Raw genomic sequence first — 27,426 nt, 5'->3', positions numbered from 1 at the left:
AAATTAGCTCTGGTTTCATTCACGATTTAATAACAGTCAATATTAAATTATCCTTATTAGGCCTGACTTACGCTGCTGCATTTTAACGTCTGTCTTAACGGTGGTACTTGGAGAGTCTGATATTTTCTGCTATGTCGTATAAAAATATCTCAGATTAGTTCAGGATCTGCAGACACCTGACAGAAACAGTGTTGGTGAGTCATGCAGCGTTTCATGCAGATCAAACAGAGAAAAGAAAGTCCAGCTGGGTGAAGCGAGGTGTTAGCTGGCCTCTCGTCACCGACTCACTGCCTGCAGTAGAGGAGGAAGCAGCAGCAGCTGGGGGCGGAGCCCCGGCCGAGTTGGTGAGAGAGGAGGAGGAGCTAAGCCCTACGTGGGTGGGGCTAGAGAGAGTTTTGGCGGCAGTGGCGTCATTGTGCTGGCTGACGACGGACGGCTGGCGACGCAGGGCACCGGGCACCGGTGCCTGGCCCGTCTGGAAGGTATAGACCACATCCATCTGAGGGAAGGACAGCACGGTTAGACAGCAGAAAGAGCGAGGAGACAGGACAGAGGAAACAGAAAGGGAAAAAAGACTTGCGGAGAGGTTAGAGAAGGTTGTATAGATTAAAGAGAAGTTTGATTCAGGATTTAAAAGTCAGTGATAATATTTGAAGTGTTAAAAGTGCAGCACAAACAGGACAGACAAGAAGAAGCTACACTAACCAGGATGTTAATGTGAGACAAAGTCTGCTTTTCTGGATGTGTCAAACAGGACAGGGGTGTTTCCTGATGACTCAGTGTCCCCTGCCATGCCTGCATTTAATTATGTCTTCACAAATACAAATTAGCAACTTAAAAAAGTCAGTTTGTTGTTTCAGGTAACACAAACCTGCCTTCAAGTCTCAGTATGATTTGGTACAGAGGGGACAGTCAAATCTAATCGTTACGTACTCTACTGCATAGCCACAAGTTGTTCCCGATCAAGTTTTTGGAACTAAGATAAATTCTCGATCCCCTTAAAATGAGCATTAATCTGTTTTTCCACCCGACCCATCTCCACATAGAGAAGCCTACACAGAACGGAGCGATCTGTTCTGCAGCAGAGAGACATTGTCATCAAGTTGATAGAACGAGACCGAACAAAGACGAGAAGAAAGTGGAGGATTGGGAGAGTGCGGAGAAGAAGAGGAAGAAAGTTTGAGAGTGAAAACTGCCACTTAGTGAAAATCCAAAAGAGGCTGTGATGGAACGAAGGGACGGAGGAAGAGACGGAACAATGAATAAAGAGCTTTTGAATCGGGCTGAAAGCGCTTTGAGAGAAGGAGACAGGAGAAATTGTGTCACTTTGAATGACTGATAAAGTTTCAGCAGCGAGGTGCTGCTTGTACCAATTATTCCCCCACTGTGTTTGACTGTCGAGGCGTTGAGCAGCACAACGCTGCCCACCAGGATTAGAGAGGAGGAGGACAGGAAGAGGAGCGTGGAGAGATAAGGACCTAATTAGCTTGCAGCCTTTTTCGTTGCCTCCCCCTCCATCCTCCCGTCCCAAGAGGATGACAGACTTGATATTACAGATACACAGACATGAAGAGAAAAGACAGAGAGCGTCCTCTTTTCTTTCCAGTGTGTCTAATGTTGGAGAGACAGAAGAGGGCGAGGGCTTTAATTCCTGTTTCTGCTCGCATCACTTCCTTCTTTCGCGGCGCTCTGCGGCTTCACAAAGGCCACGTCAAGGTTGTTTTCTGACACTCTACGCATCGGAGTCAGGTTTCCACCTTAAGTGAAATCAAGCCTGGCCACGCCCGTCCATTTAGCTTCTGATCATATCACTCCTTTATCAGCACATGGAGCTGCCAAGTTATCTTGGAACTGCAGATAGTTTTCTTTCTGAGCACTCTCCTCTCTAAACTTCGAGGTACAGCTTTCAAACCTGCAATCATCTTTGGCTGTTTGGATGCCGCAGAAGTTGTAAATGCAACATTAACATATTAAGTTGAACAATTTCTTATCTACACACTCAGTTATGGAACAACATTATCATTTAATTGTTTCTGGTTGTCTGTTTTAACTCAGTTTTCTGTCTCTACCATCTCCTGAGGGAAATCTGGCTCCGTAGCTGCTGAACGCTCCACCACGTTCACCAGCCAGTCTCTGACTGTGTCTGTGTGCTGGTTTGTGCTGAGCAGGTAGTGCACAGCTGCCTTCTGTGGCAGAAAATGACGTTATGAGAACTGTGAGAAAGAACCAAAACACTCACTATAAAGCTCTGTAAAGCTGAGGGGAGCTGCAGATTTATTTTTACGAGCGCCTCATTTCACACCCTCACATTGTTTTTACACTGTTATTACAATAATATAGTTTATGGCAGCTCTAAATGAATAAAGTTTGATAGTGGCAGAAGCGCGGTTGATGTTCTGTTTATTAGTTTGAGTCTCTGTGAAGAAGCAGAACAGAAAAACTCAAGAGGACAAAGCAGAAAAGATATTAGTTATTAATTCAGATGTGTTTACCCTCCAGCAACAATAAGTACCAGTTAGTCGACTGTGGAGAGGAAAATACCTGACCTCTCTGACCGACTGTGTGTGTGTGTGTGTGTGTGTGTGTGTGTGTGTGTGTGCGTGTGTGTGGGAGCAGAGCGTTGGCTGTGGCTACAGTAGGTGGGTGTTAGCATCGAGGCTAATGAACCTCATAGGGACACATTGGGACTGCCTGTAGACATGCGATTGCTCAGTGAGTGGTAATCTATCCTGTAGGAGGAGGATAACACTCACACACACACACACACACACACACACACACACACACTCACACACAGTCTCAGACTGTGAGATGACTCACGAGGGAAGACAGCGGTGTGAAGGTACGGCTGTTTACTGTACCTTCAACTGAAGAACAAAAATATCTGTTCCAAGCTTTTTGGCCCTCGCTGGATGCCGTCTTTAACTTCTGTGTTTTAATAACGTCTGTGCTGAAGCTCTGCAGCAGAGTGTGAAATTAACTGGACAACTATTGCAGTGTGTGTGTGTGTGTGTGTGTGTGTGTGTAAATGTTACACTTGGCACAAGAACATTTTGCAGAGTTTCGTAGTTTATTCAAGACTTAAAATGAACACATGAATAAATTAAAATGAACATTTTATCAGCTGCTAATTTTGGATTATATATGAAGACTTATGCATGTTTTACCTTGAGGACACTTAAACTATAGTACATTCTACCATCATGTCTGTGCTTGACTGTGGAGATATCCTTCACTCTCACGCGGCTCCTTCCACCTTAAAACAACTCAAAGTCGCTGTGCGCTATACGGGAAAGAAGCTGGTCCTCACTAACAACAAGAAATCACGTACACACTATTTACATCAAACTTCTTAAAACTTCTAAAAACTCAGGGCACGTCTCCGGCCTGTGGTTCTTTGCGGTTTCCTGTCTGTCCTCTCTTATCTCTGTCCCTGCCTCCCTATAGGACCATGGGTCTGATCTGTGAAATGAAGGCAAAGAAATGCCCTGAACTCCTTTTAAGAACTCATCTCATAATATTTAAATATTTTATTACCTTAAAAAAGAGACACATAAAGCACATTACTTAGACCTTAATTATCGGATGTAAAATTCAAAAGGATGCTGTGATAGATTCATTCCATCACTGTGTAACTGTAACAACTTTGTGTTTACTCGTTTCTACAACTCTTGAAATTTCTGGAACAAATTAGTTCAAAACATGAATTATCTAAACTAACTGTTTGAATCTGATTTGAATGAGATGAACTTCAGCTCTTCCGTGGACTCTTGTTTGATTTTGGGATGGCGAGGAGGCTAAATTAAATTTAAAAAAAAAATCTGAATAAGACCAAAAGGATTTTTTTCTCTTCCAGAGCCTCCTGCGTCACCATGGTAACTGATGTTTTCTGCAGCTCTCACGACACAACAGATGTTTGAGTTAGTTATTACTTCATAAACAACACTTTGGAAACTTTCTATCAGACAAAAAATAAAGTCAGAGATGAAGCTAGACTCGGCAGTGATGCGTGTCGTGGTGAGTGAGGTGCGTCGTACCTGTGTCTGGATGCGGTTCAGGCCTCTGAACCAGAGGATCTGGCCTCTCCTCAGCTCCATCTCAGCGTGGTCGATCTCATCTGCGCCCTCGGTCAGCTCCTCCTCATGGATCTCCTCCTTTGTGATGCCGTGACCGGCCTCCTTCAGGAACTTCAGGTGGTGGGTTGGGATGGCTGAGATCAGCTGAGTTTGACAGAGAATAAATGATTGTGTTGTTAAAGGATCGAACATGACATCGATGACATCATAGTCATCTCAGCACAAATGTGAACAAATGTGAAATATGAACAAATTGACTCAATCTGTCAAAGTTACTTTTTACAGTTCTTCACTAATGAATAATCATGTAAAAGTATTTAATTGTTTATTTGTGTAATTGTACTGATTTTTGTTCATTATTCAGTTAAAGCAGGAGACAGGCACATCCTGTCACCGACTCTCTGTTCGAAACATTCTCTAAAATAAATCACAGACTTCAGATCTGCTTCTGTCAGCATCTTTCCGTCTCTGTTCTCAGTCTCTGCCCTCCAACTGAACCCACCAAGCTTCTTCTGTATAATGTATGCTTTCTAGACCTGTGTGTGTGTGTGTGTGCATACATATTAACAGGATCATGCATGTAATGGTGTGTTTGAGTGCATGTGTGTATCCACAGAGGGACTGACACGCTGAGTTTGTTTTCCCTCTGTGCTCGTAAACAGGAGTCGCGCTGCTTTCATGTGCTGAGCTCATTACCATGGCGATGGTTGTGATGGCAACCTTGCATCAGAGCAAGTGTGACAGGCAACAGTTTGCTACCACAAACCTCATGTAATGTATCTACCTCTTCATCTTCTTCTCAGTACGTTTGTTCTCAGAACAGATTGGCATCGATGCCGTTTTTTTCCCAAAACAAAATGCTGCTGGTTCTGGTTCTGGTCTCACCTGTCCCCACAGCAGCTCGCCCACACCGATGAACGTGCACCACAGCCACTGGTCGACAGTCAGAGCCGTGCAGGAGAACGGTTTCCCTCCAAACTGAACAATGATGACCTGAGGAGGAAAAGAAACACACGAGACACGTCAGCTGAGTGAAGTCTGGTGGTTTTGGATGGGTCCAGTCATATTCTATACTTTCCTTCATATCAACAAATGAGCAATGAAGTGATGCTTCTAACAACTTAGTATATCCCCAGTCTGATACATCGTATTTCTCTGTGCCTCAGAGCTCCATTAAAAACACATCAGTGAGTCACACCGTTGCATTAGGTGACAAGTTCTTTCATTACTGTGAACACACTAATTTAAATTTGACTCGATCCCACAAACACCGTCCTGCTGCACAAAATGTGTATTTGGGAATCCTGGCGTTAGATGGTGATGTACAGTATGTGAAGGTGACGTCGATGATAGCTACCTGCAACACGAAGGTGCCCAGTACCACGCTGCAGAAGATGGGGTTCTTGTAGATGCCCTCGAACACGTTCCTCTCACCGTGGATTTTCCTAGCATTGATTTCATTGAAAAGCTGCATCATGACGAACACGTTGAACACGATGGTGTAATGTTCTGATGGTGGCGAGTGCAGGGGAGCGTTGCGGCCGCTGTCAATGTCAAAAATCTTCTCACCTTAGAAAAAAAGGAAGAAAAGATCCAGAAAGCAGCAACACGCTGTCAGTATCTCTAAAAAAATGGTGATTTTTCCAGTGAGGAACTGATTCGGTCTCAGTCTGAGTTTTGTTGAGTGCTGTTTAACTCACCAGCGAACAGCAGGGTAAAGATGATGACAAGCTGGTACACGGCGTGGCCAAGAATGTTTTTCATCATCGTCCTGGATATCAGTGGCTTGTCACGGCCGTACGGTCTACGCAGCAGCAGAGACTCAGTTGGCGGCTCGGTGGCCAGAGCGAGAGATGCAAGAGTGTCCATGATGAGGTTTACCCAGAGCATCTGGACGGCCTTCAGCGGGGAGTCCTGCAGGAGGAGAGCTCAGAGTTTAATGTACAGGAACAGAATCAGCACGTTTACATCTTGTTCTTCTTCTACAGTTTTCTTCTTTTCCTGCCCCCAAATGTTTTGAGTGCTACAGAATTGGCATTAAGTGCAAAATGTAATAATCTTCATCTTTGTACTGACTTTATATGTAATTGCACCACCTCTAAAATTCACTTTACCGGCAGCAGAGGCAGGACTGCCAACATGGCAGAGGCCAGAGCCACAGATTCTGAGCTTCAGAAACCTGTCGTGACATCACAGAGACTACATCCATGTGATGTCACAAGTGACATCAGCTCCTGTAGCACAGCTCAGCTCCCTCTGGAGACACGAATGGTAACTTTTTCTCATACGCTGTGGACAAGACCTGTAAACAAAGTCAGTGGAGCTGCTCTAAGTACTGTAGGCTCTGTGCTTTGACAATATACAGATTCATGTAGCATTTGTATTTTTTTGGTTGTACTACCATCATTAAGCACACACACTTCATAGGACCCCCTCCACTTCTGAAACCAAACCCACGCCGATACGACATTCCTCTGTTTATACAATAAAGGCATGAATCGGTTTACCATATTTTAATGATCAGTGCCAACATGTCAGTGGCCTGACAGAAACCGAGCGAGGGATGATCAGTGAGTATAAACAGTGCAGACCACAGACCTGCTGAGTCTCTGTTATATTTCAGGGTTATGATGGTGACGTGTTGCCATGGTTTCAGGCTGTATCTTAGCCTACTTTGTGCTCTCTACTCTGTAGACGAGTTAGTTATCTGTCCTGCCAGCTGTGAGACTTTCAATTAATACACAGCTGCAAGTTACTGTTCATTGTGTCAGGAGTTCAGTTTCCTGATTAGAGACATGTTACGAAACAAACACGGCTGCCTCGCCTCCTCAAAGCTCTGAGATGGTCACATCAAAATAATAACAATAATAAAAAAATTATTCTCTGTAGATTTTTATCAAAACAAGAAGCCTCAAAATGTAATTAACTATCGAGACACAGAACGTAGAAATAGTTAGTTAATATAAAGTTACCAGGTTGAACGTGCTGACTGATGGCAGCGACATGAAACATTTAAACCTGATGATATTAAAGTCTGAAAACAATCTCCCAGATTTCATTGTTAGAACAGAGTAAAAACACGAGTTTGAACAATGTACAGTGCAGAATATATCCAAAGTGCAGTAATTCCATATTAACAAGAGAGTCAGTGTGTAGCTTTCAGCCCACCTGTGTGATGCAGGCGCCGGTAAACGCCACGATCACGGCCACCACGTTTACGGTCAACTGGAACTGCAGGAACTTAGAGATACTGTCATAAACGTTTCTTCCCCACATAACGGCCTTGACAATGCTCGTGAAATTATCATCGGTCAGGATGATGTCCGAGGCCTCCTTTGCCACGTCTGTTCCAGCGATTCCCTGTCAGGAAGCAGAAAAGGACAGTCAGACGCTAAAACTGATGACTTGGTTCTGGTGTGAGAAGCTAATTAGGGTAGGAAAGTGTCAATAAGTTTACAACATTTCTTCAGTCTGAGAGGGAAACATCTGGTGATCTGAGTTTTATTATTTTTTTTAAAGAACAACGCAGCTGAAGAGTAAAGCTTTAAGCAGGATTATTTTTAACCCAATCAGCTGTGGTAAAAATAGAAGTCTTGTGTTAACAGTAACCATAAAGAAGCTGTGATGTGACTTGCTGCGTCTCTCTGCAGAGACAGACTCTCCCAGACAGACGGTGGTGGATCACTCTTTGTTTTCCAGTTTAACAGGTGATAATTGAATGGGAACACTTGGGTGCAAACTGAAAATATTCCAAGTGGGACACATTCGGGCTGGAAGGTCACTGGTTCAAATCCCCAGACTGCATCTGTGATATGTTTAGAAACAGTAACTACTGTCAGGGTGCTGTTTGGCAGCTGTAGGAGACGGAGCGTTCAGATGACTTCCCTTAATAAATAAAAGGTCACAACAGCACACAGAGGTGATGGTACTGAGCTCATCCACAGGCCGTTCAATTGATCGGTATCAACTGTCAGCCAATCATTTCTTAAGTATAACTCTTTGGGCTCTGATGTCAGCTGTGGAAATGATGCTCTGTGACATCATTAACATCTGACTTACTGATGACAAACACTGACAGTGACACTGCAGAGCTGTCTCTATTTCAGCTCAGGTGAACCAACTGCTGCTTACAGACTTCAGTCACACACTCCATACATGATTATTTTAGATAATGGTGGGCTTTAAAAAACAACACTCACAGATTTGGTCCTTTAAAGGACTGAGATCAGGTGTCAGGATATTATTAACTTACGGTCAACTGTCTGTGACTGGGATGAAAGACTTTTCTTTATATAGATCTTATTCAGTGTATATAAGACAGACGTAAGACAAAAATATAAAGACAGAATCAGTCTCCCTGTTGTTCCGCCATGACGGCAGAATGGGGCCCACTGTGCTGATGAGCCGAGCCATCCAAGCTCAGCGTTTATTGATTTATTATTCCATTTCACAGCTATCTAAATGAACCCATGGCATTAAAGTCGACAGTGTTGTAGATGACATTTAGAGAAAATACTTATTTCATGGCTGTATTAGAAATGTAATTAAGTCAAGGGTTTTTTTTTCTTTTGGTAATGATGTTCTGAAACAGTGGATGAGTGAAGAGCTGTGAGAAAGAAAAAAAACAAAACAATAGTGAATAAATGAAGTGGTTACCATGGCAAAGCCAACATCCGCTTTTTTGAGGGCCGGGCCATCATTGGTGCCATCGCCAGTCACTGCCACCACCTGTCGGGTTTCGCCGACTGTGCTGTCAATGATGCCTGACGAACAGAGCGACAACAAAACAAGTCTGCATTTCAAAGAGTGTACGAACATTTCAGAAAAGACACAAATTAATCCTCTCCTGTCATCCTTTTAAAAAACACAAACATGTCACGGCCATTTACTATAGTTCAATTTGAGTTCAACACATATAAGATGTGGCTTATAACAACACTTTCCTCAGCTTGTACACAAGGACAAAAAAAAACATGAGCATCAGTAAAACATGCTAAACAGTATACATAATATAATATAAATATAATTAATATAATATAATAGGAATGTAATAGAATAAAGTATAACCCTGAATCCCTGTTAGAATGAACTCACCTTTCACCAGTGTATGTTTGTCTGTTGGTGAGGAACGAGCCAGAACGCGTAGTTTAGGCCAAACTTTGTCCAGACGCTCTTGTTCCACCTAGAAATGTAAACCATGAAAAATAGTTAAATCTAATTCTTTTCACACACAAGTAAAGACATTATATTAAAATGTACTTATTATTTATTTATGTAGAGTCACTACGACTATATTCAGAATATTTAGCTGCTTTCATTAAAACATTACTGGGTACATGAGTATTCTCAAAAAAACAAAACAAACAAACAAACAGAGGGAGAGAAAAATGAACAGCGCAGTGAAAATGCCGGTGTGGTTTGGGTTATGGCCCTTTCACCCACAACATGACAATGACAGCACTGCGCTCTCAAACACAGGTTGAACCAGATTGAACTTGGCTGGACCTGGTGACCACAGTGCTAATTGTACTGTGTCTGTGTCTTAGTCTACCTACCCGCACTGCACAGACAGAGGAGATTAGCCAACATGAAGGGGAAACATATCCACAAACATTATGATGTTGCAGTAAAGTCAATAATACGTCCTCTGCAGCCACCTCAGCTCATATAGCTTAAGAGTTGTCCGTCTAATCTGATGCTTTCACATTTTTTTGGAAGTGGTTTTTGTTTTTGCTAACATGTTCATGAGCCTAAAGTGTATGTATCATCCTGTGGTCAGTATATCACTCGGCTTTATGTAGAATTTTAAACTACTTTTAAACATTTCTCCGTTGTCTCACCTCTCCTCTGTCATTTCTGATCTGCTGGTTGAACTCCTTGCCCTCCATACACAGGAAGTCCTCCCCAGGCTGAATGATGCCACATTTGGTTGCTATGGCGCGTGCAGTGTTGATATTGTCTCCCGTAACCATACGTACAGTGATGCCTGCACGCTGGCACTTAGTTATAGCCTCAGGTACCTGGAACAGTGTCAGAAAAAAAGAGGTTAAAGTTTCCACAACATAAAACAAACACGCAGACGGTCAGAGGTACTGGCTTCCTAAACCACCAGACACAAGTACTGTTGTTGCTTATCACATCCTAAAAGGGACTTCATTCATCTCAGATCATAGAGTGAATAAAAAGAGATTCAGTACAGATGGACCTTGGAGCTTCAGTTGAGGTCATGTGACACCCCTGGGAGGCACTAGGTACAAGCAGAAGTTGTTGCCAAGGTTTTTGGCTGATTCAAGCTTACCATTAATTGGAAATCAGCTCTGCTCTGATGGTGTAATTAGTGCATATACTGTTACAGTGCAGATGATATGCTGTCAAGTCACGTCTACATCCACGTTTCTAAAAAATGAACTTTTAGAATAATTTATCGCCTAAAAGCTAAAACATTCTGAAGAATCTCGTGTCCATCAAATCGCAGGTCGTGTGGCAATAAACGCTCAGCTGCTGACGGACTCCTGCTGTTCTTCAGTTATTTCCATCCTGTCTGTGATCTTTGTGCTCTGACATTAAAGCAGCAGGCAGCACTGATGCTTTCAGGGCTTCATTACAGGCTTCATTTAACACTTCAGAGCATCCGGACTCTGCACACCTGACCAGGACTCACTTCAGTCTTCATGCTCCGTGAATACTGTTTGAATACTGAATGTTTTTGTCCTGACATTTGTAATAAGACAAATACTAATCAGATAATTATGAGCAGCATGTCAGATCAATTCAATTACACACTTCATGTGGAAAATTTCAGCTCCATGTTCTTTCTGTATAAATAAATAAGCTAAACTTCAGTGCAACATACTAACAGTGCATGCAGGAAATTTCAAACTAAGATGAACTACTGAAAGTACAGACACAAGTCACTTATCACCCAAAACACTGTGCACCATTATCTCCATTTGTAAGAGTCATGGTGTCCAGGCACTGAGACACACATGAGACAGAGGAGAAACAGGAACTGGGATGCAGCCTGGGGGACTGTATGAACAACATGTTTTTTATTCCTACCTTCAAGCACTGAGACAAGGACTACTTTGTGTCCATCAGTTATTACACAAAACTTTACGTCATCACAACAAACGACATGTGCACCTATCAAATCTCCGCCCCCTTCCTCAGTCCTCACAACCTATCATGAAGCAACATCACCTGAAACTGGCTCTGCTCAACACCCGCTCACTTAACAATTAAAGTCTCATTCTGAATGAATTCATCACTGACAATAACCTGGATTTCCTCTGTATCACTGAAACCTGGCACAAACCTCTGGACTACTTTTCTTTCAACCAGACCACACCGACCGGATACACATTTATGTACGGTATATAAAACATCCACCATCTCCATCCCTGCTGCTCGCTCCTTTCACTTTCTAACGCTCTCACTTTCAAACTCTCTGGTCCCACTCCTCTGGTCACTGCCATCATCTACCGCCCTCCCAAACCAAACCCCACCTTCCGTTAAATAGTTTTTGAAACTTGTCCTTTTCCAAACAGGGCAACTTCCCAGATGGTTCTGTGTAACAAAACAGGTGTAAATCTGTGTGGGTGGAGATAAATCCACTCTGTACCTCAGGTCTGACGGGGTCCTCGATGCCGACCACGACAATGCAGGTAAGTTCGTTCAGGATGTCGTTTTCGCTGTCCCAGTCTGGCTCTCCTGCTGAGGCCGGAAAGTCCCTGTAGGCCACGCAGATGGTCCTCAGCCCGTCGCACGCCATCGGCTCAATTACTTTACGCACCATCTCGTCACGGTCCTTTGGCTTGAAAACACGAGGCTGACCCTGGGCGTCCAAGATACGAGAGCATCTGGGTGAGGAGAAGAGAGAGAGAGGAAGGAGATCATTAGGTAGTGTAAGGAAAACCACCCATTACCCATCTGTCCATTTGTCAGTCCAGTTTATATCTGATCTCTTTTCTTACTTTCTCAGGACGATCTCAGAAGCTCCTTTGCTGTACATGCGGAAGCCTCCATCCGCGTTCTTTAGCACTGTGCTCATGGACTTGCGGGAGGAGTTGAAGGTGTAAACCTTGTACAGTTTCTCTTCAGGGACCTCTTCTCTGATTGGCTGGTAGTCCCTCTTGAGGTCCAGCACCAGGCCTAGCAGAGCACACTCGGTCTTGTTGCCCACGTGGCGTGGCAGGCCGCCTTCTTTCTCTGGAGGCTGAGAAAGGACAAAGGTTTGGACGTGATAACATGTCAAAATTTAAAATCAGTTTTGTGCCATAGCAGACAATGAGAAAGTGGTGAACTGATATCTTTTCTCTGGGCAGCAGGCCTCACTTTTTTTTTTAGATCACTGCTTATCCTAAACATCTCCCCAGACAGCAAGTGGCCATTTGTATTTAAGCTACTATAACTATGCACAGTGTGTCTGAGGCTGTACACAAACTCAAACATTTGTCTCATGTCCAGAGTTAGCCATAATTAGTTAGCTAGCTACAACTGTGAAAATTCACCAGTGACATTTCAACAAAACCAACGGCCATTGACTAAAAATGAAAAATCTCTGAAATAAAGGACCCATTGTTTTACAAACTTCTAAGAATTTTGGTCATGACACCACAGCTATCACTGTTGCTACCAACATTGTTGCTACCAACTGCAGTGCTACAATGGAAGGATTGACAGGCACCACTACAGTCACTCAGGGGACGGGGCTTTGCTACTGGTCAGTGTCTTATGTGAAATGAAACTTTTGTGTGTGGTTTGTGTCGTTGGCTGGTGTGTGTACTCTGTAATTTCACTATATTATCAGGACTATTATTGTGTCTTACTTCTTCTCATGTCCCAGCTCAACTTTCATTAAAATCTAATAAATAATTGCAGATCATCAAGGTTAGAATGTTGCTTTACGTTAAGAAAAGTTTTAGAAAAAAAGTTTTTTTGATGCGTCAACAATACATTTCAACTAATTGTACTCCAAAGCTGACCACTCTATTCCTGCAGAACAACAGTGTTCTTCTGCAAATGACACAAAGGACACAGTCTCATTAACCTCCACAAAAAGTAATCAGCAGTCCACCTCTCTGAAAACTTGCTGTGCTCCAGGTCAACATTTCTGTGTAGAAAACAGTCATTTTGTGTGCTGCAGTAAATCACAGTTCTGTTGATTGTAGCTTAACCTACATCATTAAATATGAAAAGCACATTTTTATGCTACATTTTTCAGCTTTGGAGTTGAATTTAGCAACAAATTCTAAGTGTTACTAAACTGTCTTGGTATTATTACAATGTACAATGTAAGTGACAAACAAGAATATGTGCCTACTCCTCCAGTTGTATCTTAATATCTCAAAAAGAGGACATTTTGTCCAGTCCTCGCTCCTTCAGAGGACGGTTTTAAGGTTAAGATCAAGTACGTGTGCTTAGAAGTAGCTGTGAGTGATGATCTCACCAGGATCTTGGTGGTGTAAGCAGAGTTGATGGAGATACTGTTGACCATCACTTCCAGAGTCTCTGGTTTGATGGCTTCCGGTTCGGGGACAGTTTTGTAGTGCGTGTCGCCAACGTACGCCTGCACCACCGTCATACGGTTCATGGTCAGCGTGCCCGTCTTGTCGGAGCAGATGGCTGTGGCGTTGCCCATAGTCTCACAGGCGTCCAGGTGACGCACCAGGTTGTTGTCCTTCATCATTTTCTAAAATGTGGAGAATAACACTGTGTTATGTTTTTGTCAAACCTTGACTAATGAAGCTATTGAAATGTCCGATGTGTAGAGGAAAATCCATTAATCTTACATTTACTACAATCCCCTTTGCTTCCCATCCTGCTTACCTTGACAGAATAGGCCAGGGAGATGGTGACAGCGAGTGGCAGCCCCTCAGGAACGGCCACCACCAGCACAGTCACGCCGATGATGAAGAACTTGACGAAGTACTGGATGTAGATTGGGGTGCACTCCTTCACCCAAGAACGACCCTGAACCGCGAAGGTATCGATCACAAAGTAGAGGATGAGGATGATGACGGTCAAAGCCGACATGATCAGCCCTGGTCAGAAGGAGCAGAGTTAAAACACAAACACATGTCTGTAAGTCAGAAAACTTAAAACTGAATGTAAAATCATTAACAGGTGAGGACAGGTGACACAGAAAGAGACACTGCTTGTGTTTTTCTGCTTCATCTCACCTGTCAAAGTGTTTTGGCCCAAATTCTATTTCGGTCCCATAATGAGGGGCATTTTATTACTGAAGCTGGTCTGTGGGTGATGCCCCCCCTCCGTTCTGTCCTGAAAGCCCCTCAGTGTATTAAGGTCAATTGAAATGACACGCAAAATACCTTCGATTCCGGGATGAATTATGTCCCCAATAAAACATCTATCCAATAAAACTGAGTGCATTCTGACCCTCAGCCTCTCAGTCCCCTCACTGCCTGATCACTTTGTGTGCTATTAAAGGAACAGTTACACATTTCTGGATAAAAAAAACTCATGTGAGAAGATGTGTTGGCAACAGTTTCATCATCATGTCCAATAGAGAGATAAGTCCAGGTGTTAGCAAAAACACTGGGGGGAAACTGCTAGCCTAGCAAAACAACAACTCAGAGCTGTTTGATTTACATGTTGTAGCTTGCTGGCTAACGATTCACTCTGTAGTCCATTGGGTTTAGATGACAGTAGAGTGAGGACAGAGCCCAAACATAGCCACCACCCAATAAGCTGAAAAGGTTGAAAAAATTATAGTGTACTTAAAAGAGTATACTTCTTTTCTGATGTATTTATTATTCAGTGTTTTCTCAACATTAATTGACCTGACTTGACTTTGGAGTTGTTAGAAGGTGCTTCCAGGCTTTGTGCTAAACTAGACTAATGGACCTATTTTTGTACTGGACACAGAGATGAAACTGATAGTGTGTGTGTGTGTGTGTGTGTGTGTGTGTGTCCTCACCAGCCTTCCCAATCTGTACAGCCAGTCTGGTCAGTTTGCCCTGCAGCACTGACTTCTCCTTCTTGGTTACATTGACCTTCTTCACTGGCTTGGCCTCTTCCTTCTCCTCTGACTCGGCGGCCTCCTCGCTCTTCAGTGGCTGGATCTCGAGGGCGATGCCATCCTGGGTTTTGGCTAGTGGGCAGGAAGAAAGGGCAGAGGGGTGGGGAGGGCAATATGGTAGTTGAGGGTAAAAGGAGGAGGAAGCCAATGGGTGAGGAGATGGAAGGTGAAATCGGGATAGACAGTAATGAGAAATGAGGAGGTGGTTTAGGAGGTCAGGAAAAGAATTGTGATGAGAAAGAGGTGGAGATGAAGGAGGATGAGGAGGGAGATATGGATCAGAGCGATGGATGGAGGAAAGAGTGTGTAAGTTTGAGAATGAAGGATGAGGGAAGGCAGGACAGGTTGACAAAAGGTAAATGAGTTAAATCAATAAATAATAATAAATTACAAAACAAAAAGGAGGGAGCAGGGTTCAGGAGTGGTTTGGGGGTGAAGGGTAGAGAGGCAGAGAAAACGTTACAGATTCAGTCAGAAGGAAAGCTGAAAAAAACGAGCAGGCGAGTTTTCTCAGAGACCAGAAAAGACCTCTGACTTTTTTCATTAACATGGTGACCTTTGGCTGAATGCAGAGAATAGCATTTCATCAATTTATGATCACAGAACATTCATGAAAAGGTCCAGGTAGCTTTCAGAGAGTGTCACAGACAAGTCGGGAGCAGCAGTTCATATGAAGAGCAGCAGACAGAACAGAGAACAGCAGAAACAACAGAGAGGATTTAACTGGAGGCTGTCAATCACACACGCACACACACACGCACTCGCACACACACACACACACACACACAAAGTGTGTGTTTCACATCCGACCTCAAAGTTTGGAACGAGACTGAACGAAGCGAGACTTGAGTTGGTCAAGTCTGACATGGCATCTGGTTTCACGTCCTGCTCGGTGGTTCTGCTCCTCATTTGCATAAACAAACTGTGTATTTGCATTTCACTTCATCAGCTGGGATCCTGTTTGGCCTGTAGTAGTGTTCATGGAGCTTTTTGATCTGTCTGTCATAATTCCATAACCAAAGAAATGGGAGCAGGTGATGAATGGAGACAGAACAGATCTACACTAATCTGACACAGTGTTGTGCTTTTTGTCCTCATGAACAACAGAGCTGACAACACTGACTGAAACTGGGATGATTTTATCTCGAAATCCCGTCAATTCCTTGTTTGGTTATTAACATTAAACACTGAAAATGTTCTGAATAAATTATACACAAATACTGAAACGTTGTGCATCAGCTGACCAGATTTTTCTATATTAAACCCTACTGGAGAGTCACTGTTGGTAACATCATGTCAACATCACTTCTGGAACCAACAATACTAACAGATCATGGACATAAAGCAGGTTTAGATTCCTGGATGATCAATAAGAAGTCTCTAAATACCTCTGCCCAGGTTTTATAAAAATCTAACAATAGACTGTGAATGAAATTCAAAATGTCTGTTGAAGAACCTGTTGCTGTTTTTATTAGCTGGGCGTAATATGTGTGGGTTATTTAACAGGGTAATAAGTAACAAAGTCTGTTGAGTCAGGTTGGAATCTGTTTGGGAGTGAAACTTTTCAGTCCAGCAGTAAATTGAAATTGAACCTCATGCAAGAACTGCCATCGATGGATATCTAGAAAGATGTTATTCTTGTATTGTCCATATGTCATATTATAATATGAAGATGGGAACACTGCAAGGCATCTTGGATCTGTATCTTGGACTTGGAAACTCGTTGGTCACATAATTAATTCTATTTTTAATCCCTTTAAATCATCAATATTGTGTTTCTTTAATATTGGCTTTCCTTAACTGTGCAATCAGATGTATTCCAATACAAATGTTAAGCCATAAAGTTTACTTACTACACTGTCATAGAGACGTTAATTAAATTAGATGTTTGAGCGCTGAGGTCAGAGCACTAAACCTTTTTGTACTCCCATTTTCACACATGAGGGGGGCGGACATGCATCAATATAATGCAGTCCAGTACATCACCATCATTAACTATGGCCTCAGTGTTAAAAATTATCATTTAATTAACACCTCTCTGGCATAAGAAAAGCTGTCACAGAGGTAGTCATACATTGTATACCGACTTAGCATTTAAGACGTGTGGTGCGACACACATGGCCAGATCTCAAAATCTAAAACAATGGATTTACACCATCTACACTAGTTTTATGAGCAAACCTGATACATGTAAGAGATTTGGAATGGTAATACTAAAATGTTCTTGCATGAGGTTCAGTATCAAAGTCTTTAAATTAAAATCTGATGAGATGAGCAACATTTTTTTCCCAGCTCACTGTTCATATTTTGTAGAAAACCTCAAAGGTTTAGGGATGTTAGAGCATGAATAAAGATCTTCAACATGTGTTTTTTGGACATCTTTGTCCTAAAACTCCTTCACTGTCATCACTGTCACTATCATAATGAGGAGCTCCCTACACAGAAATTTGCTAAAAGGGAAGTCACTTCATGACATGACCTCAACATGACATTTATACATTCTTAATGTGGAGATGAGTCTGTGTCAAACCAGGAAGCTGTGGAGCTTTATGCACATGGTCCACTCCGAAGACAAGCCACAACATAGAACTAACTGACACAGCTGCACATGAACAGGACTGAGACCCACTGACCAACCACAGAACTGTAAACAGGCGCAGCACTGAACCATGGGCGAGCGCACGGCGGGCAGAGGGGAGGGGGTGTCTGACAGTCAAAAAGAAAGCAAGTCAACAAACAGAAGACGAACTCAAAGGATCACCCCAGAAAACAAAAAAACGACAGCGATGCAGAACCACGACAGAGAGAGACAGGAGGAGGTAGAGGAGGCTGCAGAGCTGTGGAGGCTGCAGTAGACTTCAGCAAGACATAAAAATAACAGAGAAGAGGGAGAAAGTCAAACAGTGATTACAAGACAACATGAAGTCCTGAGCAACACCCTGCAAGGAGGCAACAGTGAGAGAAATGAGAAGAATCAAAGGCGAAACGAAAAGAAACTGACACAAACAGAACAGACGACAGCCCACAGCCCACTAATACTGCAAGGGTGCAACTCCCACACACATTGACAGCCTTGCTTCAGCCAAAAAAACATCACGGCACTGTTTGGATCAGTTTGTTTTTCTCAACAGTATCAAAAGAAAGGCACATTCATCAGAGTACAATAAATGTGTTGAAATGCGTGATGGTAAAACTAAACACGTAGCCTCCACAAAGTCAAAATACAAGGAGTGAACTTTTTTTATTTATTATTGCCGTCAACAAAATTCAGCACTTCCTGCACAGATGTTGTCCTGTCCTGGTTTAATGTTAAGCATCTGCAAGTGAAGTGTTGAGGTAACTGATGTTAATTTAACAATAACTGAAAAACCAACAAAGGGAGAGAATGAAAACAGTATTGTTAAAAAGAGCAGCAGAGTGGTGATGATGACACGACTTGTTGTGCTGATGGAATTCCCTTTTTTTATCTTTAATCCTAATTTAATTTGTTCTTGATACAAACTCAGCACCTCAGTTTACACCTGTTGTAGTGATAAATTCAGTATAACATTCACTTGGTAGGTACATTTTCATTCCATCAACACAACAACAGTCATCGCACCACTGTTGCTCTCGCTAATAAAGTTTTCTTTCACTAATTATATCCAGTTAGTTTAATTTTGCTTTTTTTCTATCGCTGTTGTTCTCTTGAAGTACACAGTCCTCTGTGTACGCATCTGTGCACAGCTAATCACACATACTGCTGGACACATCGGCCACTCATTGGTTGTGATGATTCACAGTTTTTTGGAAAACTACTGTGTATTGGCTGCTCTGTGTTAGACTGCTTTTGAGAGCTGACTCCCTAAGGGATCAACAACTGCTTCCATTTTTAATCGTGTTTCTGCAGAACACACCTGGCAGCCTCGTCTCCTAGACGTTTATTTTTATATCAACTAATCAAACATCAGTAAATGTGTTTTCAGTTTAACGCTAAGCAAACTAAATTACGTTTTCTATTAATGCAATACAGAAATGTTAATTAAAAAACAGTAATAGTTTGAGATTAAAAGCATACCTGGTAAAGTGAAAAATGCATACTTCCAGATTCTCATTTGTGACAATTTGTTGATTTTGTGATAATAAACATATTTGGGTCTGCTGTTGCCCACAAAAAAATGTAATTTTTAAAGCGTGATGGGAAGATTAAACCTGTTTTCTTGGTATGCTTTTAGTGAAACTTCTGAGTGAAGTGGCCATGTTCACTGATGGCAGCCTTACAGTGATAGAAAAAACAGCAAAGTATGTAGGTATCAGAAAGGTATTCATACGTTGCGGTGTATACCAGTTGCAACACCAACTGTGGGAGTTTAATTTAAACGTGTTGACTTGATTTTTTTGTCCACTAGGGGGCAGAGGAACAGCTGACAGATATACAATTCTGACATATTATAAAACGCAAACAACTGTCTACATCCAGCAAACACAACGAAACATCACCATTCTGTTGGAGTTGCATGAAAACAGCTTCCTGAACAAAACTAGGAGCTAAAAGAGAGCACTAAGCTCTAAAGAGCTGCAGAGTTGGTGAGAATTATCTGTGGGCTCAGAACTACACAGTAGTTCATGTGACTGAAGATGTTTCTGTAGGTTTTGATCTCTACGTGTTTTTAGTGGAGGTCATCCATGACTCCAGCTCGCTGAATTATTTCTGTGTGCAAAACTGTGATGAGCGTCCAAGAACAAGAGTGTGTGTATGTGTGTGTGTGTATGTGTGTGTGTGCGCGCACTGTATGTGTGTTTCTGTGTACATCAAGAAGCATTCTGTCTGCAGCAGATGCTCGAGCCATGGGAGGTCAGGAGGAGGGGAGCTCTGTGTGTGTGTGTGTGTGTGTGTGTGTGTGGGTGTGTCGGTGTGTGTGTGTGTGTATGTGTGTGACAGCTTGCGGAGGAAGTTGGACATGTGTTGTATCACACGGGACATAGAGGACGGTTGGCTGGTTGAGTTTGTAGGTTGGAGCGATGACGTCATCAACGCAAACACACAGTCGTCACATCCATTAAATATTCAATATTTGAAAGGCACTGAGGGAGCGCTTGATTTTGATGCAGCATCGCCCATGAAGGACACCTCAGAGGTCAGACTCATATGTTGAGCGTGACCCTCAATGATGGAGTTATATTTGTGTCCCAATTCTCAGACCATGATGAGACATGTTCACATTAATTAGACTACTATTATGAACCTTTAGCCTGAATAAATTCTGTGTGTAAGTTTATGTATGTATTATCTGTTTGTAACAAAGGGAGCTAGCTAACCTTTGCCAGATATCTAGTGGGTAATTTGCTAAGCTAGTTAGTTAACTAACAAGTATTTATTATCAATTAATCTGTCATAATTTTCTTGATTAATCAAGTCTACAAAATATCAAACATGATGAGGGAAATGCTAATTACAATTTCCTTCATACATGACAAGACATATTAACTCATTTTAGGTTCTCTGTTACGATCAAAGAAGACCAAGAGAGCCAGCAAATATTTACATGTGAGCAGCTGGAACCAATTTAGTTTGTAGAATTTTTTTAATTAAGCAAATACATTAATTCATACGGCACAATATATATTTTGTTCTCTCAATTTAAATTTTTCTTTGAGTGATAATATATTATTCTCTGCAAAACATAATTTTAGCTGTTGTAAAAACTCTGAACATGTTCTCAGAATTTAAGACAAAAATATAATCCCGCAGTCACCCTATGCCGTTTACCACGACAACTGTGGATGCTATGATTGGCTGTCAAAGACTTGAAGGTTGAGAGTTGCACCCTTTTACAGGTAAAGCAAGGCGAGAGAACGTCCCCCTTTATACAGCAGAGAGAGAGAGAGATGGACTGGACACTCCCCTCCTGCCGCTGGATGGAGGGTGAGGAGGGGGTGAGTTACAGGGAGGATGGAGGGACAGAGAGGGACAGATGGATGAATGGAGGGGTTACCTTTGTTGCGATTTTCAGGGGGTCCTTGTTTTTTACCTGTTCGGACAGAGAGAGAGGGCGGAATGCTGATAAGATGGCTCAAAGGAAAAATAAGATCAAATCAAACTGAGGGAGAACACAAAGTTCAAACTGATAGAAACCCACAGGTGTGTGTGTGTCGTGTGTGTGTGTTGTGGACAGGAATGGACCAATCAGAGAAGAGAGACGCACGACTTCCTGCTGTAGAGAACCGACAGCCACAATGTCTGACAACAGACTTCATCAATTAATTAATATCTCATAAATAAAATAGATAAAAATGTGAAGTTAAATTGAACATAAACAATAATGTATTAAACAAATATACATTATTGGTTTGATATAGTATGATGTGAACATGGACAGTTTAGCCTATTGTTTGTGTTATATTGGCTTTGTGCATGTTGTATATATAGATCTACATACAGTTTTTATCTGTATATACATTCATCTTGGGATCTGTTTATTTTTATTGTACTGGTTGTATGTAACGGATCAAACAATTGATTTCAATGTAAAGTACTTCAATCACATTTGTTGCAGTTTTCTGCACAGTTGCCACAGTTGTAGCAATAGGGATGGAAAAGTTTGTTGGTCGGTCCACCACTTTGGTTCAGACTGAAATATTTAAACAAATATTAGATGGACCGCAGCATCACTTCCTCCACTGCGATCTTTGTACATTTACATATTAACAGATCTTAACATCTGTTACCGATCCTTGTCAACTGTCATGTTGATCAGATATGTGCAGATCAGGTGCACCTTCCTACTCAGGGTCATTAATATCCTGGTGTCATAATATAACACGCTCTGCTTTTATTGTGAAAGGAGGTGTGGCAAGGTCAAAGCCAACATGGAGACAGACACTGACACACACACACACACATACACACTCACACAAACACACAGCTCTTTGTAATTCAGCTGGTGGTTTGTGATTGATGACAGACTGAACTGCTTCAAGTGTGCGTGTGTGCGTGTGTGTGTGTGTGTGTGTGTGTGTTTGTGTGTGTGTGTGTGTGTGTTTGCACATACTAGAGGCTCTTATGCTTGTAAGATAACCAATAGGTGTGTCTTTACATGAACGTGCGCCTGTGTGTGTGTGTGGGTGTGTCTGTGTGTGTACAGCAGGTTGACGCAGCCATTTGTGACAGTAAGGTCTGTCTGTGTGTGTGTTGATACCAAAACACACAAGGTCTCATTAAAGTCGCTTGGTAGGTGTGGACCCTTTTCATAGTGAGGACATTTTGTCCTGTCCTCACTTCTTCACGGGGCTTTTTGATGGTTCAGGTCTGGTTTTAGAATGATTAAGTTTACAGTTGGGCCCAGAAAATCTATTGTGTCAGTGAGAGCCCTCAGAAGTGCAGAGGCACAGACACATGTATGAGATCTAAATGCTCTCTTCTTCTGCTTATTTTCATTTTAATTTTAGTTGAATCAGAGAAAGTTCTTTTGGTTTCTTCCAATTAGGGAACTCATCACTGGTATTGTTTTTAAAATCTGTGGCTGGAGCCCGAAATATAAACCTGAGCGTCTCTCTCCGCTGAGCTGGTACATTCAGCCGGTTCACAATGAATGCCTGCCAAACTCAAACTTTAGCCAATAAAACAAATGATCAGACAAAAACAAACTAAAGAAAAAGACATGAGTAAAAGGGGGTTAGCATGATCACAAGCAAATCAAAAGCAATAGAGACTGACTGCAGAAGCCTGTTGGTTTACATCAAACTCCTCTGTGATAGTACGAGGATCGTCTGGACTTTGGCTTTTGAAGGGTTCCACTTCAAAAAGCAACTGTATGTAAACAGAGGAAGGTACGTTTGGCATTTTTAACCAACATTAAATCACTGTCAAATTAATAACCTCAATAGAATGGCCATAAATGACCACGAATAAATGAGACCACAAATGTAGCGTCGATTCAGGTAACCAAACATATTTTTATATTCTAGCATCTTATTTTCTCCTTTTTAAAGTCTGTGTGGAAACAAATTAAAGTGTCAACTGACTAAAATACCTAGAATGATGCATTCATTTGTAAGTGTGGAACTGAAAACTGAGTATTGTTTATTGTTATTGTTTTAGTATCCGTAAAGCTTCCCATCTAGTAAGTATTTAGTTTATTTTTTCATTGGGGCGGCTGTGGCTCAGAGGTAGAGCGAGGTGATCGGCGGTTCGATCCCCGGCTCCTCCAGTCTGCATGTCGAAGTGCCCTTGGGCAAGATACTGAACCCCAAATTGCTCCTGAAGGCTGTGCCATCGGTGTGTGAATGCGTATGAATGGTTAGCTCCTAAAGCTGATAAGCAGCATGCACCTTAGCATGGCAGCTAATGCCATCAATGTATGAATGTGTGTGAAGGGGTGAATGAGATAAGTACTGTAAAAGTGCTTTGAGTGGTTGGAAGACTAGAAAGGCGCTATATAAGTACAGTCCATTTACCATTTATTATAGCATCTAGCATTTGTATCTAGTGACCAAGAATTTTGCTAAAATATCAAAGTCATTGGCAGGATATTATCTCCAGCTACCTACCTAAACTAACAATAGGTCCAATAAGTCTTACTTAAAGCAAGTCCAGCTGACTTTGACCCTAGTGTTACAGTATAGTTTAACAAGAAAAAAGAAAAACACATGATCAGATATATTTCTTTAAGGCATAGGCTTGATTACATCTCTAGTAATAAGCTAGTAGTTATGTTGCATAGAAATGATGCCACCATCCAACTCTTCGGATGTAGAGTAAATCTCTTACTACAACCCATGTACACGGCTTCCACATGTGGAGATATCCAAACACTGACAGGCCCAGCTTACCTTTCTTTGTTTGCTCAGCTATGACTGAAGAATCACAGTTTAGCGGTGTCAGAGGTAAACTTGTGAAGCTGTTGCTGTTGTACACATCTCTTCTGGTCAGACAATTAGATCTCACATCAGTTGTGTTTAGTTGTTGTTCAGCAGATATGATCGCTACAGTGAACTCATCCGTGGTCTCATTTATTCACTGATGCTTTTGTGATCAGATTGAAGCTCACTCATGTTAAAATGTCAGAGTTAGACCCTTCAAACAGCTCTGCTGTTATTGGCTCAGACTGCATGAACTCTACCTGCTGACAGTCAGCTAATACAACAGGAGAAACGTCAAATCAACACCAGCTGATAAAAACGTGCAAATATTTCCAATCTGCACTGTTCAAACAGTAGAGTAGAAATATTCAGAAGATGACAAGGTGATATTCGTCTTTCTAGCCGGACTTTTCTCCCAACATTTCACACACATAGCATCCTCTTATGACCTTCAGCACTTCAACATGAGGTGTGTTTTTTTTTTGTTTTTTTTTTTTAGACGTATGTGACAGGCTTTGTCTCGTGTCTTACTTTTCTTGACCTTCTTCTCTTCATCATTCTCGCTGGCACCCAGCAGAGTAAAGATGATGCCGGTTTGTGAGTTCAGTCCAACAGCCGACACCATCATCCTGCCTGATCCCTCCATTACGTGGGTCCCTGAGGAAAGATTCAAAAGATGAGTCACAAGGGGAACTTAGTAACTATCATAGTTACTGTCATTTCTTTATGACCTCTATTCCTATACCCCCTATTTTTGTTGTACTTCATTGTTACAGGTTGGTCAACTTATGGAGTTCCCCAAAGATCAATCCTAGGGCCACTACTTTTTAATCTCACAGTATGTTGTAACCTCTTAGTGGAGGCTTGGTATATCTTTGTAAGCTAATGACACACAGTTCTTCTGGACACAGGATCAAATATTGCTGTTTTTAAGATGTAGATTTAACATTTAAGTGCTTGAATGTCAAAATATTTTACTGCTCAAAAGGATAAACCAGAAATAGGTTCATAGGTTGCCAACTTTCATGCCTTTGGTGAGTCACCTGTTTTCAGATTCTGTCTCACGCTGCCCAGATAAATAAATTGCATGCCAAATAACGGGCCACTCCTTGATATAAAAATAAAACTGTAAAGCTTATGTAAGTTACCTTCAAAGTGTGATGTCACAAATTTCCGCCCTAAATTGGTCCATAAATCTTACAGAGAAACAATTGCAAAGACTTCTCCATAGTCCTAAAAAAACAGCTTGTCAGTTAACTGTAGAGCGCTATGAATTGTGCTACCCTCTATCAAATATTTATAGTTAACACTACTTTACTGATTGATTGATTGATTAATTAATTAACTGATTGATCATTTATCCTAAACAGCTGGTTTAATGTGGATATAATGCACACTGATTAATTATAACATCTGATTATTATACATCCTGCTTCAGAGATTTTCCTTTAGGAGAAGAATCAAACAAAAAGACTGAATGTGTTTAAGGGTATCAGCAGAATCACTTCAAAGAAAATCATGAATATTGGTCAATGTCACGAAACTGTGAGCAGGCACTCACCGGACAGCAGCATGGGGTCCTTCTCCAGAGACTTGCGGACCTGATCGGACTCTCCGGTCAGAGAACTCTCATCAATCTTTAAGTCATTGCCTTGGATCAGGATCCCATCGGCAGGCAGCAGGTCTCCTGCAGGCACACATGTCAGAGCATTTAATTTATTTCTTGAAAGAGCTTCAGCTCTTTGCCAGTCTTCTCAGACTCACAACACTCTCATACGGATAAAGGCTGGACACCAAAACATTACCTTAGAAAACTTAAGCCAAACTGCTGAGCACATACACAGCTCTCCAATAAATGGTGGAAAAGTATTTTATTGAAAAATAGAAAAAAAAACTACTGGAATTTTAAATGTAATCTGCACACTATGCTGTTGTTAAAAGAGTAAATAGAGTTTAACAAAAAGTCAGTGACGCCTTCAGACCTTCAGACAAAGGTTTAACAAACAGAAGAAAGGGGCCACACAGGTAAGTTTTTAGCTTATGTATAAGTTTTCTTTCATCTTTCTTAAATTTACATCAGAGGTTTGATATTTCACTCAGGTGTCTCGTACCATATTTGATCTGAGCGATGTCTCCCACCACGATCTCAGCCACAGGGATCTGGATCACCTGGCCTTTACGGATGACAGTGAACTTTTGTTCCTGCTCGATGCGACTCTGCAGCCCACGAAACTGCTTCTCCTTGGACCAATCATTGAAGGCTGTCACCAGGACCACAATAATGACTGAAAACAAAATGGCAGCACCTTCGATCCAGCCAGCCTGGGCCTCGCCCTCATCCTCGACACCGCCTGCGACCTGGCCGCATGCTGCGAGAAGACAAGAATGCGTTAATCACTTTTATCAAATTAATAGGTCAACCAATAAGCCCTTCAGATGGTTTTAATTTTAAAACTAGTTTTAGCAATGTTTTTAACACAAATGCTTCAACATGAAGTGAATTATTACCATTTACAGAATAATACATATATATTTAATACTTTTCTTTTAGTTTTTGAAAATCTTTGCACAGTTCTGTAGCCAGAACTCTATAAATACAGAACAACTTACACTCAACAAAAATACATTTGCCATTCCTTCCATTTTTCATGAGTTGAAGAAAAATCATCTTTTAAACACAAAAACAGTTTAATTCTTTCCAAATTTATTCAAATTTGTTAAAACCTGTTAGTGAGCACTTCTCCTTTGCCACAATAATCCATCCACCTGACAGGTGTGGCATATCAAGATGCTGATTTAATAGCATGACCGTGACACAGATGAGTGTTGTACTTTTAATAAATGTACACAATACATAAATATATTAAAAATGGCCTGTGTGTATGACCTACGGTGGTTTTGAGGTTGTTCAGTGTGTCACACAGAAAGTGCTTTTTCAGCTGTGAGGGAAAGTTACATTTTTCTGGGTGCTCTGCCTTAATTCTGTGATTTACAGGTTTTCTTGATGGACAGTTTTCACTCTAGTGAAGTACTAGAATAAATGACTATAATAGGTCGACCTTAAAGAAATACCCATCATGTGTTTTAATTATAGAAGGCAAACTCTCCTCAGGCTACAGAAACTTCCAAATGTACACACCATGGTACAAAATAAAGTAGTAGTAAGACATGAGCTCAGTGTCATCGGTTTTGTTAATAGGCCTAAATTTGCAGGAATTCTGCCAGTAAAAAACTCTGATTGGACGAACCTTCGCTGTCGCCCCCTGGTGGGTGGTAAAAGGACAGGCCCAGTGAGATGATGGCAGCAATTTCCAGGATAATGAGTGTGACGTCCTGCAGAGCCTCCCATACCAGCTGCAGGAACGTCTTGGCCTTCTTGGGGGGGATGAAGTTCTGGCCGTACAATGCATGACGTTTCTCCAAATCAACAGGGTTACCAGACAGACCTGCAGACATGGACATGAAACA

The 27,426-nt window shown here is 41.7% G+C and overlaps 1 protein-coding gene across 10 annotated transcripts in view; it reads right to left on the bottom strand.

Moving 5' to 3' along the window:
* LOC104927822 (plasma membrane calcium-transporting ATPase 1) overlaps positions 1-27,426 on the bottom strand; it is a 79,136-nt gene that overhangs the window by 7,059 nt on the left and 44,651 nt on the right. For 5 of the 10 annotated variants that reach the window (XM_019266894.2, XM_027279389.1, XM_010741993.3 and 2 more), the window contains 18 exons: positions 27,207-27,404; positions 26,070-26,327; positions 25,520-25,645; positions 24,490-24,615; positions 21,093-21,128; positions 15,016-15,189; positions 13,905-14,119; positions 13,525-13,767; positions 12,050-12,291; positions 11,698-11,935; positions 9,917-10,096; positions 9,171-9,258; positions 8,733-8,839; positions 7,245-7,436; positions 5,777-5,990; positions 5,434-5,645; positions 4,962-5,069; positions 4,038-4,220 (listed from right to left, as the gene is read on the bottom strand). In XM_019266894.2, the coding sequence (XP_019122439.1) occupies positions 4,038-4,220; positions 4,962-5,069; positions 5,434-5,645; positions 5,777-5,990; positions 7,245-7,436; positions 8,733-8,839; positions 9,171-9,258; positions 9,917-10,096; positions 11,698-11,935; positions 12,050-12,291; positions 13,525-13,767; positions 13,905-14,119; positions 15,016-15,189; positions 21,093-21,128; positions 24,490-24,615; positions 25,520-25,645; positions 26,070-26,327; positions 27,207-27,404 (3,140 nt within the window). Of the gene's footprint in view, positions 1-288; positions 500-3,044; positions 3,463-4,037; positions 4,221-4,961; positions 5,070-5,433; positions 5,646-5,776; positions 5,991-7,244; positions 7,437-8,732; positions 8,840-9,170; positions 9,259-9,916; positions 10,097-11,697; positions 11,936-12,049; positions 12,292-13,524; positions 13,768-13,904; positions 14,120-15,015; positions 15,190-21,092; positions 21,129-24,489; positions 24,616-25,519; positions 25,646-26,069; positions 26,328-27,206; positions 27,405-27,426 lie in introns of those variants that run through there. The other 5 variants (XM_027279394.1, XM_027279390.1, XM_027279393.1 and 2 more) reach the window with 5 other exon arrangements.

The sequence above is a fragment of the Larimichthys crocea genome, chromosome VI (assembly GCF_000972845.2).
Source record: "Larimichthys crocea isolate SSNF chromosome VI, L_crocea_2.0, whole genome shotgun sequence".
Lineage (NCBI taxonomy): Eukaryota > Metazoa > Chordata > Actinopteri > Sciaenidae > Larimichthys > Larimichthys crocea.
Note: the sequence above shows the minus strand (reverse complement) of the source record. Positions and strands in the feature narration are given on the sequence as shown.